This window comes from Chlorocebus sabaeus, chromosome 16 (assembly GCF_047675955.1).
Source record: "Chlorocebus sabaeus isolate Y175 chromosome 16, mChlSab1.0.hap1, whole genome shotgun sequence".
NCBI lineage: Eukaryota > Metazoa > Chordata > Mammalia > Primates > Cercopithecidae > Chlorocebus > Chlorocebus sabaeus.
In genome coordinates this window covers 79,473,244-79,489,029 of record NC_132919.1, presented here as the reverse complement: position 1 = coordinate 79,489,029, position 15,786 = coordinate 79,473,244, and the positions used below count along the sequence as shown (strand labels likewise).

The 15,786-nt window shown below is 59.6% G+C and overlaps 2 protein-coding genes across 4 annotated transcripts; both read left to right on the top strand.

The window, feature by feature from the left end:
* Positions 1-3,196: 3,196 nt before the first annotated feature.
* MYADML2 (myeloid associated differentiation marker like 2) lies at positions 3,197-5,532 on the top strand. The gene is made up of 2 exons (XM_037993128.2): positions 3,197-4,432; positions 4,635-5,532. The coding sequence occupies exon 1, from the start codon at positions 3,441-3,443 to the stop codon at positions 4,362-4,364; it is 924 nt and encodes a 307-aa protein (XP_037849056.2). The 5' UTR covers positions 3,197-3,440; the 3' UTR covers positions 4,365-4,432; positions 4,635-5,532.
* A 1,934-nt stretch (positions 5,533-7,466) lies between these two features.
* Positions 7,467-12,444, top strand: PYCR1 (pyrroline-5-carboxylate reductase 1). Of its 3 annotated transcripts, none has more exons than XM_008013295.3 (8): positions 7,467-7,646; positions 8,257-8,383; positions 8,615-8,685; positions 9,280-9,459; positions 9,649-9,870; positions 10,050-10,142; positions 10,306-10,469; positions 11,458-12,444. In XM_008013295.3, the coding sequence occupies exons 2-8, from the start codon at positions 8,317-8,319 to the stop codon at positions 11,618-11,620; spliced, it is 960 nt and encodes a 319-aa protein (XP_008011486.3). In that variant the 5' UTR covers positions 7,467-7,646; positions 8,257-8,316; the 3' UTR covers positions 11,621-12,444. The 3 variants fall into 3 exon arrangements, with proteins under 3 accessions (XP_008011486.3, XP_008011487.3, XP_008011488.3); XM_008013296.3 differs by lacking the exon at positions 7,467-7,646 and adding an exon at positions 7,871-7,923; XM_008013297.3 differs by lacking the exon at positions 7,467-7,646 and adding an exon at positions 7,940-7,985.
* Positions 12,445-15,786: the final 3,342 nt, after the last annotated feature.

The window sequence follows — 15,786 nt, the reverse complement described above, 5'->3', positions numbered from 1 at the left end:
GGGGGCTGCAAATCGTGACTTCTCCACAAAGGGCACCGTGTGAACAGGGGGACTTCACGGTGGAGAAACCTGACAGGCTCTGAGTCAGCCAGGTGGTCCAGGCCAGCCCCACCCGTGACCTGGCAGGTGGAGAGCATACGTCCTTGACAGCCCAGGATGAGGAGGGGACTTCAACCCTGCGGTCTTCCTCCCAAAACCCATATCCCCTGTCTAACCAAGAGAAAGGTATCAGACCAATCCCAACAGAGGGACACACTCCAAAACACCGGCCAGCGCTCCTCAAAACTGCCACGGTCATCGAACACGAGGGAAGCCGAGAGGAGCCTGAGACCTGAGGACTGAGTGTGCTGTGGGGTCTGGGATGGGCTCCTGGGACAGGAAAAGGACAGCAAGTGCAACTGAGGCAATAGGAATCAAGTGCGAGCCTTAGTCAATAACGACGTGTCAGTATCGGCTGTGATTCATTAACTGCAACAAAGCCCGCCCCCCATAGCTCACTAGGAGGTTAACCATAGGAAGGCTGGGTAAGGGCTGTGTGGGAGGCTGCACTACCTGGTCAATTTTTCTGCTAATCGAAAAATGTTCTAAGGCTGGGCACGGTGGCTCATGCCTGCAATCCCAACGCTCTGGGAGGCCAGGCAGTTGGATCACCTGGGGTCGGGAGTTCGAGACCAGTCTGACCAACATGGAGAAACCCCATCTCTACTAAAAATACAAAATTAGCCGGGCATCGTGGTGCACGCCTGTAGTCCCAGCTACTCGGGAGGCTGAGGCAGGAGAACTGCTTTACCCTGGGAGGTGGAGGTTGCAGTAAACTGAGATTGCACCACTGCACTCCAGTCTGGGTGACAGTGTGAGACTTCATCTCAAAAAAAAAAAAAAAAGAAAAAAGAAAAAGGAAGACCAGGTCTGTGAAATCTAAGGTCACATCGTCATAATCGAAGAATTAATTAAGTGTCTGGTGGGGGAGAGAGCTCAGACATGACGAGATGAAGGGTATATGAGTGTTTGTCATGCTATTTTGTAGCCCTTCTGCGGATTTCAGTTTTTCTAACTAAAACGTTCAGGAAATACCTACAAGGATATACCAGAAAATGTTCAAAGTGGTTGAATCCAGGTGATGCAATTACAGGCAATTTTTGTTTCTCTTTGTAGTAACAAAGCTGGACGCGGTGGCTCACGCCTGTAATTCTAGCACTTTGGGAGGCTGAGGCGGGTGGATTGCCTGAGGTCAGGAGTTCTAAACCAGCCTGGCCAACATAGTGAAACCCCGTTTCTACTAAAAATACAAAAACTTAGCTGGGCATGGTGGCAGGCACCTGTAATCCCAGCTGCTAGGGTGGCTGAGGCAGGAGAGTCGCTCAAACCCGGGAGGCAGAGGTTGCAGTGAGCCGAGATTTCGCCATTGCACTCCAGCCTGGGAAGAGCAAAACTCCATCTCAAAAAAAGAAAAAATTGGCCGGGCGCGGTGGCTCAAGCCTGTAATCCCAGCACTTTTCGAGGCCAAGGCGGGCAGATCACGAGGTCGGGAGATCGAGACCACCCTGGCTAACACCGTGAAACCCCGTCTCTACTAAAAGATACAAAAACTAGCCGGGCGTGATGGCGGGCACCTGTAGTCCCAGCTATTCAGTAGGCTGAGGCAGGAGAATGGCGTGAACCCGGGGGGTGGAGCTTGCAGTGAGCCAAGATCACACCACTGCACTCCAGCCTGGGGCACAGAGCAAGACTCCGTCTCAAAAAAAAAAAAAAAAAAAAGAAAAGAAAAAACTTTAAAATTTAGTAATAAATAATTTTTTTTTCCAGCCGGGCACAGTGGCTCACGCCTGTAATCCCAGCACTTTGGGAGGCCAAGGCGGGTGGATCACGAGGTCAGGAGATCGAGACCATCCTGGCGAACATGGTGAAACCCCGTCTCTACTAAAAATACAAAAAATTAGCCGGGCGAGGTGGCGGCGCCTGTAGTCCCAGCTACTTGGGAGGCTGAGGCAGGAGAATGGCTTGAACCTCTGAGGCGGAACTTGCAGTGAGCCGAGATCTCGCCACTGCACTCCAGCCTGAGCAACAGAGCGAGACTCCGTCTCAAAAAAAAAAAAGAAATCTTTTTTTTCTTTTCAAAAACATTTCATATTTTAGTTTAAAAATGGAAGATTTGGGAGAGACTGCAAATGGTTAAATAAATAAATAAGTAAATAAATAAATAAAAAGATTGAGGCAGGAGGAACACTTGAGCCTGGGAGGTTGAGGCTACAGTGAGCTGTGATCTTACCACTGCATTCCAACCTGGGTGACAGAGCTAGACCCTGTCTTGAAAAAACAAGAGGGGCCGGGCCTAGTGGCTCACATCTGTAATCCCAGCACTTTGGGAGGCCGAGGCAGGCGGATCACGAGGTCAAGAGATCAAGACCAGCCTGGCTAACATGGTGAAACCCCGTCTCTGTTAAAAATACAAAAAAAAATTAGCCGGGCACAGTGGCTCACGCCTGTAATCCCAGCTACTCGGGAGGCTGAGGCAGGATAATTGCTTGAACGCAGGAGCCAAGATCGCACCATCGCACTCCAGCCTGGGCAACACAGCAAGACTCCGTCTCAAAAAAAACGGGAAGAGTTGAGTGTTTTTCTAGGTGTTTAATGTGAAGAACAAGTGAAGAGCCCCGGAATGGCCCCTGCAGACAGTAACTAACAGGCAAACGTCTCTGCCCAGGCAGGTTAGGGACAAGACAGAATGAGGGTGGGGAGGGGGGCTTGGGGAGTAGAGCCACGGTCTCCACGCTCTGCTCCCCCCGCGGCCACAGTAGAGCCCTGTGAACCTCAGGCTATGACAGCAGGATCCTGAAGCCCACGCAGACTCTGAACCACACGGCCATCCGGAAGAGGTGGGGTAAGTGTTGCGGAAACCCCCCTACCCGCGGCGAGCCCTGGCTGCCGCCTCCCGCCTCCTACACCCCTCCCCCACACAACTGGCCCTGGAGGCTGCTGGAGCTGGGGTTACCCCGTGGGGACCCTCATGCTCTCTGCTCCCCTCCTTCTTCCTCCCCCTCCCCCAAGAGCTGTGAAACCAACTCACCAGACTGACAGATGCAGGTGCGCGGGAGGCAGCGGAGGCGGAGGTGGGGGTGGTGCCAGCAGCCAATGGGTTAATGGTCCCGGCAGGGGCTCCACAGCGGACTCCACAGCGGACCGGGGTCAGATGTCTCTCTAAGATGGGGACAGGCACGTGGGCTGCTATTCTAGGGGTCTGATCACGGCTGTCTATTTATAGCGCTGGGGGGGCCGCCTCACATAGGCAGCAGAGAGGCTGCCCTGCTGCAATGTCACCGTTGTCACCGCCTCTGCAGGCTGCGGGCACCTGCCACTACCGCAGGGAACTGAGGAGTCTTGGTCCAGCAGGGACCCCAGGGCCTTGGAGCACTGTGTGAGCCGGAAACGTGGCTGGCCAGATGGGCAGCGCCATGGAGCCCCCTGGGAGTGCATACCTGCACCTGGGCGCTGTGACGTCCCCTGTGGGCACAGCCCGCGTGCTGCAGCTGGCCTTTGGCTGCACCACCTTCAGCCTGGTGGCCCACCGGGGCGGCTTCACGGGCGTCCAGGGCACCTTCTGCATGGCTGCCTGGGGCTTCTGCTTTGCTGTCTCCGCACTGGTGGTGGCTTGTGAGTTCACACGGCTCCATGGCTGCCTGCGGCTCTCCTGGGGCAACTTCACCGCCGCCTTCGCCATGCTGGCCACCCTGCTGTGCGCCACGGCTGCTGTCCTGTACCCGCTGTACTTCACCCGGCGGGAGTGTCCCCCCGAGCCTGCCGGCTGTGCTGCCAGGGACTTCCGCCTGGCAGCCAGCGTCTTCGCCGGGCTCCTCTTTCTGGCCTACGCCGTGGAGGTGGCCCTGACACGGGCCCGGCCCGGCCAGGTGACCAGCTACATGGCCACAGTGTCAGGGCTCCTCAAGATCGTCCAGGCCTTCGTGGCCTGCATCATCTTTGGGGCGCTGGTCCACGACAGCCGCTACGGGCGCTATGTGGCCACCCAGTGGTGTGTGGCCGTCTATAGCCTGTGCTTCCTTGCCACAGTGGCCGTGGTGGCCCTGAGTGTGATGGGCCACACAGGGGGCCTGGGCTGCCCCTTTGACCGGCTGGTGGTGGTGTACACGTTCCTGGCTGTGCTCCTGTACCTCAGTGCCGCCGTGATCTGGCCAGTCTTCTGTTTCGATCCCAAGTATGGCGAGCCCAAACGGCCCCCTGACTGCGTTCGAGGCAGCTGTCCCTGGGACAGCCAGCTGGTGGTGGCCATCTTCACCTATGTCAACCTGCTCCTGTACGTCGCTGACCTCGCCTACTCCCAGAGGATTCGCTTCGTGCCCAGCCTGTAGCCCACATCGGCAGCCCACCCACCTCTGCTCTCTGGCCAGCAGCTCCAGGCCCTGCAAGGGAAACTCAGGTGAACCGAGGTGTCAAGTAGCGAGTAGGAGGGAAGTCGCGGGCTCAGGGCAGATGAAGTACAACGGGAGAGGTCGTGCCCCGACTTCCAGGCTGGGCTCATGGAGGAACGGAGGGACAGGGGCAGGACAGGAGGGCTGAGGCCCTGAGCAGACGCAGGGGAGAACCTCACCTCCGCTAATCTCCAGCTCTCTCTCTCTCAGCCTTTCCCGGCGCTCCTGGGGCTCAGTGCTGGTCACTGTAACATAAGGGAAAACTTTAAAGCTGCTGCTGTTGTGACCCATTTTGCAGCTGGGGACACTGAGGTCAGAAGGATTTGCGAGGCACCCAGTACCTCCGTGAGTGTCTGGAGACCACACTCAGGCTGGGTAAGGCAAGCTGGAAAATGAATGACTTTCAGAGGAAAGGAACCCAGCAGAGCAGCTGGGCCAATCAAGGGGAGGGAGGGGCGTGTGGAGCCGGAACCACTCCTGGCTCAGAGAAGCAGCTCCCAGAACCCTGCGAAGAGGGGCCTGCCTGGGGAGCTGTGCCGGCTCACAGAGGAGCCAGAAATCTGGACCAGCCTCTCCCACCCATGTCTGGCTAGTAGCCACAGCCTTTGGAAGCAGGCTGCCTCCGGGGTGTCCGCCGGCTGGAAGTGGTGCAGGTGGCCTGGAAGAGCCTACAGAGCCCAGCGGCGCCAAGTGCACAGTGGACGGAGAGGACCTGGTTCTGCCATAGCCACAGAGCCCCACCTGGACACCCACCATCGGCTGTGACAAAGCAGCATTAGCAGTGGCCGGGTGGGCATCTGTGCACTGTGGGCCTCTGTGGCACTGGGAGGGAGCCCAGCTGAGGACAGCCACTGGACACAGAGTCTGGGCACTGCTTGCCTCTGCTCAAGGGTCCAGTTGCCCAAACACTCCTGACGCCGAGGCCATCATCCTCCACGCTCCAGCCAGCTTCTCCTGCACAGAAGCCCAGCCTGGACCACCCAGGAGCTGACCCACTGGCCGCCCCTGAGTCCAAGCCGGGTGGGCAGGGGCACAACAGCCCCTCAGCCCATTGACTGGGTCCCACTGACGTCCTTGAGCAGGAAATAAATGCTGACAGTTAGATGCACCCTGTCTTTGGACCAGCAGTCTCTTCTGAGGGGACCATGGGCACCTGCCCCTCCTGACGGCCCCTCCTAGCATGCTCTGGGGGAAGGCTGAGGAAGAAGTGGCCTGGGATTGTGGTCAGGGCAGGCTGGGCTCCTGAGGGTCTGAGCAGCCTCCTGGGGAAGGGGCGGGCAGTGTCCTCTGCCTCAGAGGGGTGACAGGTCAGCCTGGCTCCGACAGGCCTGTGGCTCATGCCCATCCCTCCCAGAGGCCTGCAGCGCTCACCTCCTCCCCCATGCCCATATGGGGGTCTCGAGAGGCCCCAGACACAGTGATGGACAGATGCATTGTTGCTCCTTTTGGATGGCGGTCCCCGCAACCAGGCCTGTGCTGCTGCCATGAAGAATATAGGAAAGGGCCTCGCTGGCCGCTGAGGAGGGGTCTTGCTCACGTTAGCCGACAAACAGGGTCTGGCCGACGTCCTTTACTCAGAGGGGGTGGGTCAATGGCAGATCCCAGACAAGGGCAGTCAGCTGTGGGGCCTGCTGCTGGCAGACAGTGGCGGGGAGGGGTACAGGGATCACCTGCCTCCTGACTCAGGGGAGACCTGGGCACCAGTCTTGCAGGGGACCCAGCCTCCTCTCCTTTTTTTACTGGCCAGAATTCGGAAACGAGTTAATTGTCACCAACTTCCCAATTTCCTCCCTGTCTGGTGGCCTTCTGCCACCTTCTCAAAGGTCCTGAGGGAGAGAAAGGAAGGGGAGGAGACCCAGGGCTGGGAGGTCTGGCTGGGAGGCTTCCTTCAGAATCAATGTTGTTGATGGTGTGTATCCCTGGCCCAGAGGGCTGTCCATTTTGGGTTTTTGGGTTTTTAGGTAAAAGTGTTACTTGCTGTTATCACTTGGGGAAAACTGATTTTGAAATGGCCTGGGAAGCTTGGTTCTCAAAGCACCGTGGCGTTGCTAGCCTTCATGCCCCAGGTTTGAGCTGTCCATCTGGACAAGCTCCTCCCATGGCCACCACAGAGCAGCCTCCCAGTGTTGGTGGTGGTCATTACATGTCGACAGTGGGGGGAACAGGTAGACAGATAGCCAGAACACGTGGCCCTGCCGCTGTGGCAGGAGCGTCCCAGGCCTTCTGAAATGATGTGCTAGAATAGCCTGTCATCATCTAAGATACAGCACAGAAAAAAAAAGGTAGCTCCTCTCACCCCTTGGCAGGGGAATGGGCTGCCAGTGATCCCTTCTGACTTTGTCCTTAATCTCACCACCGACAGAGACCCTGACTATCCAGAGCCCGAATCAGATGAACTCTGAGCATGCTCTCAGGGGGAAGTGACTGGAGCTTCACTCTCCCTAAAACCCAGGGCAGGCGTGATGTTTGGGTATTGGAGGATGCTCCAGGTCGCATGGGAGCTGGGGCACGATGGGGTGGGCTTCCTGCGTTTGCTAGCGGAGCACCACTGTGTGCCCAGTTAGAAGAACACTCGTGGCTGCAGTGTTATGCCTTTCTTTTCCTTTCTTCTTTTCTTCCTTATTTTTTTTTTTTTTTTTTGTTGTTGTTGTTGTTGGAGTCTTGTTCTTGTTGCCCAGGCTGGAGTGCAGAGGCCCGATTCTGGCTCACTGCAACCTCCACCTCCCAGGTTCAAGCGATTCTCCTGCCTCAGCTTCTCAAGTAGCTGGGATTACAGGCGCCTGCCACCATGCCCGGCTAATTTTTTGTATTTTTAGTAGAGATGGGGTTTCATCATGGTGGGGTTTCACCACGTTGGCCAGGCTGGTCTCGAACTCCTGACCTCGGTGATCCGCCCACCTCGGCCTCCCAAAGTGCTGGGATTACAGGAGTAAGCCAACGCGCCCAGCGGAAATAGTGTTACATTTAAAATGTTTCCACTTAGCAAATTGTTTTCAACCCCGCCCCCGCGCGCGCACACACACACACACAAAGGAAAGAAAACGCGGTGCAGCCGGGCTTCTCCAAACTCGATGACAGTAGAAGGGACTGATTCCCAGAGAGCACCGGCCACGCGCCCAGGGCTGCCAGCTTGACGCGTCCGTGTCCGGGTGGCCCAAGACAAAGCCCTGCGTGCAGGGCCCCCTTGGACCGCCCCCTCCGCCCGCGTCCTCGGACCCCACGGTAGGTCCCAGGAAGCGCGACCCGGAGGAGCGCGGGTCAGGGGACCACGAGCCTGAGAGGGGGTGTGTCCGGGGGTCGGGGGATCCCAGGGCACGCGAGCGGCGGGGCCCGAGCGGAGGGGCGCGCGGATGATGCAACCGCTTTGGCGCCGCCGCGCGCTCTGATTGGCCAGCGCCTGGCGGCCGCGCCCGGATTTGCTGGCGCGACGGGGGCGGGGCTGGGGTGCGGGTGCCGCGTGGCGGGCGCGGCGCGGAGGGGTGGGGACGGCCTGCGCACGGTAGCTGGGTTGGGGTCGGGCTCCGGGAATGGTGGGCGGCGGCTGTCGGGTGGGGCGCGAAGGTAGCCTAGCTCCGGGCGGGGTGGGAGCCCAGACGGAGGACCCCCGGGGCGCCGGGTCCTGCCCGTACTTTTCCCCCTTCCCAGTCATTTCCTCTGCGGAGCCTCTACCCCTGCGGTGGGTGCGAGACCCCTCGCCGCTCTGGCTAGGGGATCCGGAGCAGTTAGCGGGCCAGGGCCATCGGACAGCAAAGTGGAAAGCCGGGTGGGCACCTGGCTGCGGGAGGAGCGGTCAGGCTCGCACTGCCCTCCTAACTTGCTTTGATCCTGCCAGTCTCATCCCGCAGAGCCGGTGCCATCTGTGGGGGCTTTGGGCCGGGGGTCTCCCGACAGCATGAGCGTGGGCTTCATCGGCGCTGGCCAGCTGGCTTTTGCCCTGGTCAAGGGCTTCACAGCAGCAGGTAGGTCCCCAGGTGGGGGACGGTGAGGCCCAGTGGGAGAGACTGTCCCCTTTCCACTTCTGTAGGGCTGGGGGCTGAAGGTGGGGGCTGGGTCACAAGACCTGAGTCCTGGGGGAACTGGCAGCTTCTGTGTGTTTGGGGCTTTACCTGTGCTGTCTTACTCTTCTTCCTGGGAATGGGGAGGGAGGGAAGCCAGAACTGGCCATGAAGAGGAACTGTTTCCCCTCTCAGGCATCTTGGCTGCCCACAAGATAATGGCTAGCTCCCCAGACATGGACCTGGCCACGGTTTCTGCCCTCAGGGTAGGTGCAGGTGAAAGGGGAGAAGGAGACTGAGTCCCTGTGGGGCTGGGCGTGGAGATGCAGGAGTGCTCCCACGCAGTGAGGGCAGGGGCCCTGGGCTGGAGTCTCATGGACCCTGCCTCCTTGCCCCGCCAATTTCTCTTGGGACCTGGGTGGTGAGAGTGTGTACAGCTAATAGGAGGGTGTTGCTCTGGAATGGACCTCCCTGCACAGAGTTAAAGTTTCGAGGGGTCCTCTGGGGGCCTGGCAGGTGGGGCCACAGCCGGGCAGCCAAACAACACATCTGGGGGCTGCTTGAGACTGCCACTCACACATGGAGAGCGGGGGTCTGGGGGACGGCAGTCTGAGGCTGGTGGCAGGGTGGTGATGTGGATGGAGGCTCCTTTTCTGTCTGCAACAGGGACACATTCCACACAGAGTTCCTCCATTTCTGGGTGGGAAGGGTCATCAAGGCGGTGGTCAGAGCCCTGAGCCCCCAGCCCTCCCCACCCCGAACTCCAGCATTCTCTGTGCGGTTCTACCTGTGGGGCTCTTGGCTTGGTGGGGGTGCAGACAGCCACAGGAACAGGCTGAGCCCACCTGTTGCCCCCACAGAAGATGGGGGTGAAGCTGACACCCCACAACAAGGAGGCGGTGCAGCACAGTGATGTGCTCTTCCTGGCTGTGAAGCCACACATCATCCCCTTCATCCTGGATGAGATAGGCAACCACATTGAGGACAGGCACATCGTGGTGTCCTGTGCGGCCGGCGTCACCATCGGCTCCATAGAGAAGGTAGCACTGCAGGCCTAGTGGGGTGTGGAGAGGGGCTGTCTACAGCCCTGGCCCTCAGTACTTCAGTTTTCATCTGCAAAAGGGTTGCAGTGTCCCGGCCCACTGGGACAGCTCGGGCACTGCTCGGGGGGGTGGGTGCATCTAGGCACTGCGTCCAAGGCCAGACAGACACACTGGTTTCTCTTCCAGAAGCTGTCAGCGTTTCGACCAACCCCCAGGGTCATCCGCTGCATGACCAACATCCCGGTCGTGGTCCGGGAGGGGGCCACCGTGTACGCCACAGGCACACACGCCCAGGTGGAGGACGGGAGGCTCCTGGAGCAGCTGCTGAGCAGCGTGGGCTTCTGCACAGAGGTGGAAGAGGACCTGATCGATGCCGTCACGGGGCTCAGTGGCAGTGGCCCCGCCTACGTGAGGACTGCGGGGGCAGATGGCAGCGGCGGACACTTCCCAGGACCACAGGGCACATCTGTCCCTGCCCCCCTGGGAGGGCCACGGTGGAGGGCTCCAAGGCTGTGGGAGCTGGAGCTTGCCCAGAAGGGAAGGAGGAGAAGCCCAGGAGAGAGGCTTAGGGTGCCTTCTCCCCACAGGCGTTCACAGCCCTGGATGCCCTGGCTGATGGGGGCGTGAAGATGGGACTTCCAAGGCGCCTGGCAGTCCGCCTCGGGGCCCAGGCCCTCCTGGTCAGTGTGTTTCCTGACCCTCTGGTGGGACCACTCCTTGCAGGGTCCTGGGGCCTCACTGGGAGGAGCCAAGTGGGGAGTCAGTGGGTGCTGCAGTGGCTGGGGCAGTGCCCTGCAGAGGCAGGTGGGTACTCACAGCCGTCAGCCTTTCTTCTGACTGCAGGGGGCTGCCAAGATGCTGCTGCACTCAGAACAGCACCCAGGCCAGCTCAAGGACAACGTCAGCTCTCCTGGTGGGGCCACCATCCATGCCTTGCACGTGCTGGAAAGTGGGGGCTTCCGCTCTCTGCTCATCAACGCTGTGGAGGCCTCCTGCATCCGCACACGGTGGGCCCCCACCCTGCCCGCTTCCCTGGTCTCCGGTCCTTGCATGGCAGAGGCCTCCATCATCTCCCATACATCGGCTCATTCATGCACTCAGCAGATATGTATTGAACTCCGGCCTGGCGTTGGGCAGGACACGGGGCCCTGAGGTTCCCTGGGTTACCGTGTGCAGTGCTCCTCCCCACCTTCCGTTTCCTGCGAGGAGGGGACATCCACAGAGGGACCCGGATGCTCTGCCCTGTGCTCCCCACATAGGTCCACGTCGTCATAGCCAGGAGTGTCATTCGAGCCAGGGGCCACACGAGTGGGGTGGCGGGGTGGCCAGGCACGTTAGGGAACCTGTGTGCCTGGTTCCACCTTCCCCCTGCCCTCGCTGGGGGATTAAGTTAGACCAGCAGGACACACAGCAGCATCCAGGCACAAGGAAAATTCCATGGAAGGTGAAAGAAGGAAAGAGCAGGCGAGAGACAGTTTGCTGTTTGCCTGGGATCCCACAGCTGGTCAAAGGCAGAGCCAGGCTGAGAGCTGCTGTTCCCAGTTCAGGTCTGCAGGGTGGGTGAGGACGTGTTTCTCGCCACACTGCCCACTCTCCAGTCCAGACGCTCTCAGAGTCTGCGAGGGCCACCCTGTAACAGTGAGGGGAACATGACCTCCAGCCTGCAGGACAGACGGGCATAAACCCACATCCTGTGGTGGGGCCATGAGAACTCAGGTCTGGGGGGCACTGTGGGGAGATTTGGTGATGCTGAGCTGATTCCAGTGAGGTGAGGGGAGCCCAGCAGCTGTGTGGGGTGTGTCGCTGGCAGAGGGGGATAAGGTGAGGGGAGCCCAGCAGCTGTGTGGGGTGTGTCGCTGGCAGAAGGGAGTAAAGGTGCTGAGATGAGGGTGACAGCATTGCCCAGGGCTGACTGGCACTGGGAGCTGTGGACTTCGCTCCCTCTTCCTGGGTGCATGCTTGTGCTCCAAACCCAACCTCTCCCTGCCTCTCCAGGGAGCTGCAGTCCATGGCTGACCAGGAGCAGGTGTCACCAGCCGCCATCAAGAAGACCATCCTGGACAAGGTGAAGCTGGAATCCCCTGCAGGGACCTCTCTGTCGCCTTCTGGCCACACCAAGCTGCTCCCCCGCAGCCTGGCGCCAGTGGGCAAGGATTGACATGTCCTGCCTGACCACCACCCTGCCACCATCTTCTCTTCTCTCATCACTAGGGGGACTAGGGGGTCCCCGATAGTGGCCCACTGTCTGGCTCTGATCAGCGCAGGGGCCAGCCAGGGACATAGCCAGGGAGGGGCCACGTCACTTCCCACTGGAAATCTCTGTGGTCTGCAAGTGTTTCCCAGCCCAGAACAGGGGCGGATTCCCCAACCTCAACCTCCTTTCTCCTCTGCTCCCAAACCATGTCAGGACCACCTTCCTCTAGCGCTCAGGAGCCCGGAGGGTCTTCACCCACTCTTACTCCAGTGTCAGCTGGCATGGGCTCCTTCCTGAGTGCAAAGGTCAAAGGCCCCCTCTGTGAAGGCTCAGCAGAGGTGGGATCCCACACCCCCTCCTGGCCCCTCCCTGCCCTCCATTCAGGGAGAAACCTCTCCTTCCCGTGTGAGAAGGCCCGGAGGGTCCAGGCATCGCGAGTCCAGGGTGAAGGGCCACAGCCCCTCTTGGCTGCCAAGCACCCAGATCTCACGGACATTTGGGGAAAGGGCTCCTTGGGTTGCCGGTGAACTTCCTGTGGCCACCCCCTCCTGCTCCTGACCTCCCTGGCAGGGTGCTATCACTTCTGGCCCTTCCAGTTTTATAAATCGGTTTCCAGCCCCTAGTGCCCTGACTTCTGTCTGCCAGATGAGGAGGGAGGCCCTGCCTGTCAGGGAGGGTGGTTACTGTGGATGGAATAGTGGGGCCTTCAACTGATTAGACAAGGCCTGCCCACATCTTGGAGGGCATCTGCCTTACTGATTAAAATGTCAATGTAATATAATGCAAAAGTCTGCAGAGTCAAGTATTAGTCTCATGCAACCCCCCCACCCCCGCCAGAAACAGAATAATGTTTGACCAAACGCTCAGGCACCCTGTGGCCCAGTCAAGTGGACACATACAGTCAGCCATCCCAGGATCCCAGGAGGTCCACAGGATTGGAGGAGCTGCTGGGGGTTGGGTTACAAGGGCCAGGGATGCTCTGATTCCTTCAACCAACACATAGTTACTGAGTATGGAGACAGCAAGATGAGGCCCCCTTCCCCCAGAGGCAGTGCACACTGTGTGGGGGGAGGCGGGCTGGGTGGCAGCAGGGTGTCAGGGTGTGCAAGGGTTAGGAGAGCTGAGCAGCTTTCTGGAACCTCATCACGGGAACTCATTTCCAGAGCCCCCACAGGCCCACCGAAGAATGGTGCTTGGTATGTATGAGGCATGTGGAGGGGCGCTTGGGGGACAGAATCCAGCACTTCCCTCCAAGGGAGGGAAGACATGCAGGGGAACAGGAAGGAAACGCTGCGGCAGGGCAGATGGCATGGGTACATCCTCCACTGCCACTCCACCTGGCAAGGGTCCTGGCCGCTCCCCACAAACTGAGCACCCATCACACTCAGGCACAAAGGGGATGGCAGGTGGGGTGAGTCCCTGCTGTCTGGCTGGGATCTGGCAGCGCAGGAGCTAAGCAGAGGACACAGATGGCCAGTGCTAGGCCGGGAGTCCCTGCAGGCTCCCCTGAAGGTCCCCTCCTGTGTGGGTGGACGTGGGCATTAGGGTGGGCGGGGAATGCCCTTGTGTCAGGGCTGTGAGCAACAGAATCAACCCCTGCCCCAGCAAAGTGCCCGGCAGTGCTGGGAGACCCTGGCATCCCTCCTACCTGGGCAGAGGTGCCCCCAGAAGAGACTGTCCCACAGGCCACACGCCTGTCCCAGGACTAAAGCTGCCCCCTGACCGTTCCCCTCAAAGCCAATTTCCCTGCCAGCGCCACTCTTAGGTGCTGATGCAGAGCAAGATGAGGGGTGTGGGGCTGCCGAAAGTGTTTCTGGTCTGGGGACACAAAGCCAGCAGGCAACATGGGTTTCAAGTGAGGCAGACAGGTCTTGGGCCCCAGAGGAAGCACAGGGAGGTGGGGAGGTGGCCGGGGCGGGGGGTGCAGAGAGGCTGTGCAGGGAGGTGTTTGTTTCGGCAGGCGGGCCCTAGGAGCCTTCCCGCTGTGGGTTCCTGATTAAGCAGAGGCAGGTAGAGCCAGAGTCCACAGGAGGCTCCTGACACGCATGAGAAGTCTGGGGAGGTACATGAGGCAGGCTGTGGGGAGGCGGACACCCAGGAAGCCACAGAGTGTGACAACAGACCCAAGCCAAGCAGCATCACCTTTTATGTGGGTCTGCAGCAGGTCGAGGAGGGAGATGGCTCTGGGGGCCAAGGACCCAAGAATCCTGCTAGGAAGCATCGAAATACTGCCAGGCAGAGGAACCCTACATGGGGCCCTGTGGGCTGGCTGGCTGGTGCTTTCCTTGCTCCTGTCACCAGCAGCTCTGACACCTCTCAGTCTTGTAAAGCCCCTTCCAAAAATGAAGCAGTTTGGAGTGAGTCCCTAGCAAGCCGGGTGGGCCCTGGAGGAAGAGCTGCCCACCTCTGCTTGGCTCAGCTTCTGCCCCAGTTTATTGTTCATTTTATTTTACTTTTTTTTTTGAGAGATAGGTTCTCTATTGCCCAGGCTGGAGTGGTCGTATGATCACAGCTCACTGCAGCCTGCAACCACGGGGCACAAGCAGTCCTCCCACCTCAGCCTCCTGAGTAGCTGGGACAACAGGTGTGCACCACCATGCCCATTTTTGTTGTTTGTTTGTTTTGTAATGATAGGGTATCTCTATGTTGCCAATGCTGGTCTCAAACTCCTGGGCTCAAGCGATTCCCCCACTGCCTCCCAAAGTGCTGGGATTACAGGCGTGAGACACTGCAGCTGGCTTGCCACCGTTTCTTGGTTGGAATTGCCCTGACTCCAGCTTGCCAGCTGGGGCCCTTGTCCTGCCCATTCTGCCACTCCTCTTCAGTGCCCGGCTGACCCCTGTCCATGGTACTTGTGCAGGACAGGCTCAGGCTCCAGAACAGCCCCTGGCCAGGCAGAGATGGGAAATGTCCACCCTGGGAGGGCCCTGCCTGGAGACCAGGAAGAGCAGGGCAGGACTGGACCCGTGTCTGGGTGTGGACGCTAGCACCTGCCTCCCGGCAGCATCTGGTTGAGACCTGCTGCTCTCAGGAGGAACCAACGGGGTCTTAAGGTCAGTCCCACAGAAGGTGTAGCCTGGGGCAGGAGGATGCTGGGGAGGTGCCTGCGGGAGGGAGGCGTCTGGCTGTGATGGGAAGTGAGCTCCTGGAGGTGCAGCAAAGTCCAATCAGGGAGTCAGGCCTCAAGGTGGCACTTAAAGCTCGTCATGGAGATGATTGTGTGGAGTGAGAGGGATGCTTGGAAACCCGTGGGCCTCTCTCACAGTATCCCTCTCAGTAGAGTAGCCTTTTGTGGTTCTGGTGGCCTCATGGGCTTTGGCCCAAGCATGGCTGCACCACCGTTTCCAGGGACAAGTGCCCCAGGCTGTCTGTGGGGAGCTGGCCAGGAGCCACTGGGGAGGTGAGATCTTCATGCAGAGCCAGTGCTGGCCCTCACTGACCATGCAACACCTTGGGCTCTCTAGGATGACGAGAAGACAGGTCCTGGGGGTTTGGCTTGGGCTGTTTCCACGAGGCACCTCCCTTCCCTCAACACCCTTTCTACAAGCCACTGTCTGCTACTCTGCAGATGACCTGGGACCCCACCCACCCCCAAGAAGATTCTGGGGTGACGGGCAGCAAAGGAGCCTGGGCAGTCCCCGAGTGTCCTCCTCAGCCCATCCCACCCATCTCTATGACAGTGCGGGGGCGGGGGGGGGGGGTGGGAGCAAGGCTCCTTCCTGGGAATAGAAGACAGCACCACAGTGAGGACGATTCATAAATCTGTTCCAAGTCGGCACGGAGGGTGCAAATGAGAGCGGGCTCGACCCTGTGAGGAGGAGTCGGGGTGCGGGCGTGAGTGGGGACAACCTGGTGAGTGTCTGCCGCGGGGTGGGGGCTGCCAGCCCCAGGGCCAGTCACCCCTGGCTCCTGAGGGCACCGTGGCTCCAGCTCCCGCTGTGTGGCACCGAGGGCGGGTCCTGAGGAGACTCGGGGGCCCGCCAGGTCCCTGCTGTGTGGACCTGGCCCTCACAGCCTAGCAATGCACGACTGCACACTCCCGCGGGGCAGGATGCCTAGCAGCTCAGGGCGCCCTCCCCAGCCAGCCCAGTGTGGTATGGAGCAGGGAGGAGAGGCAGGAGGCGGGGCTG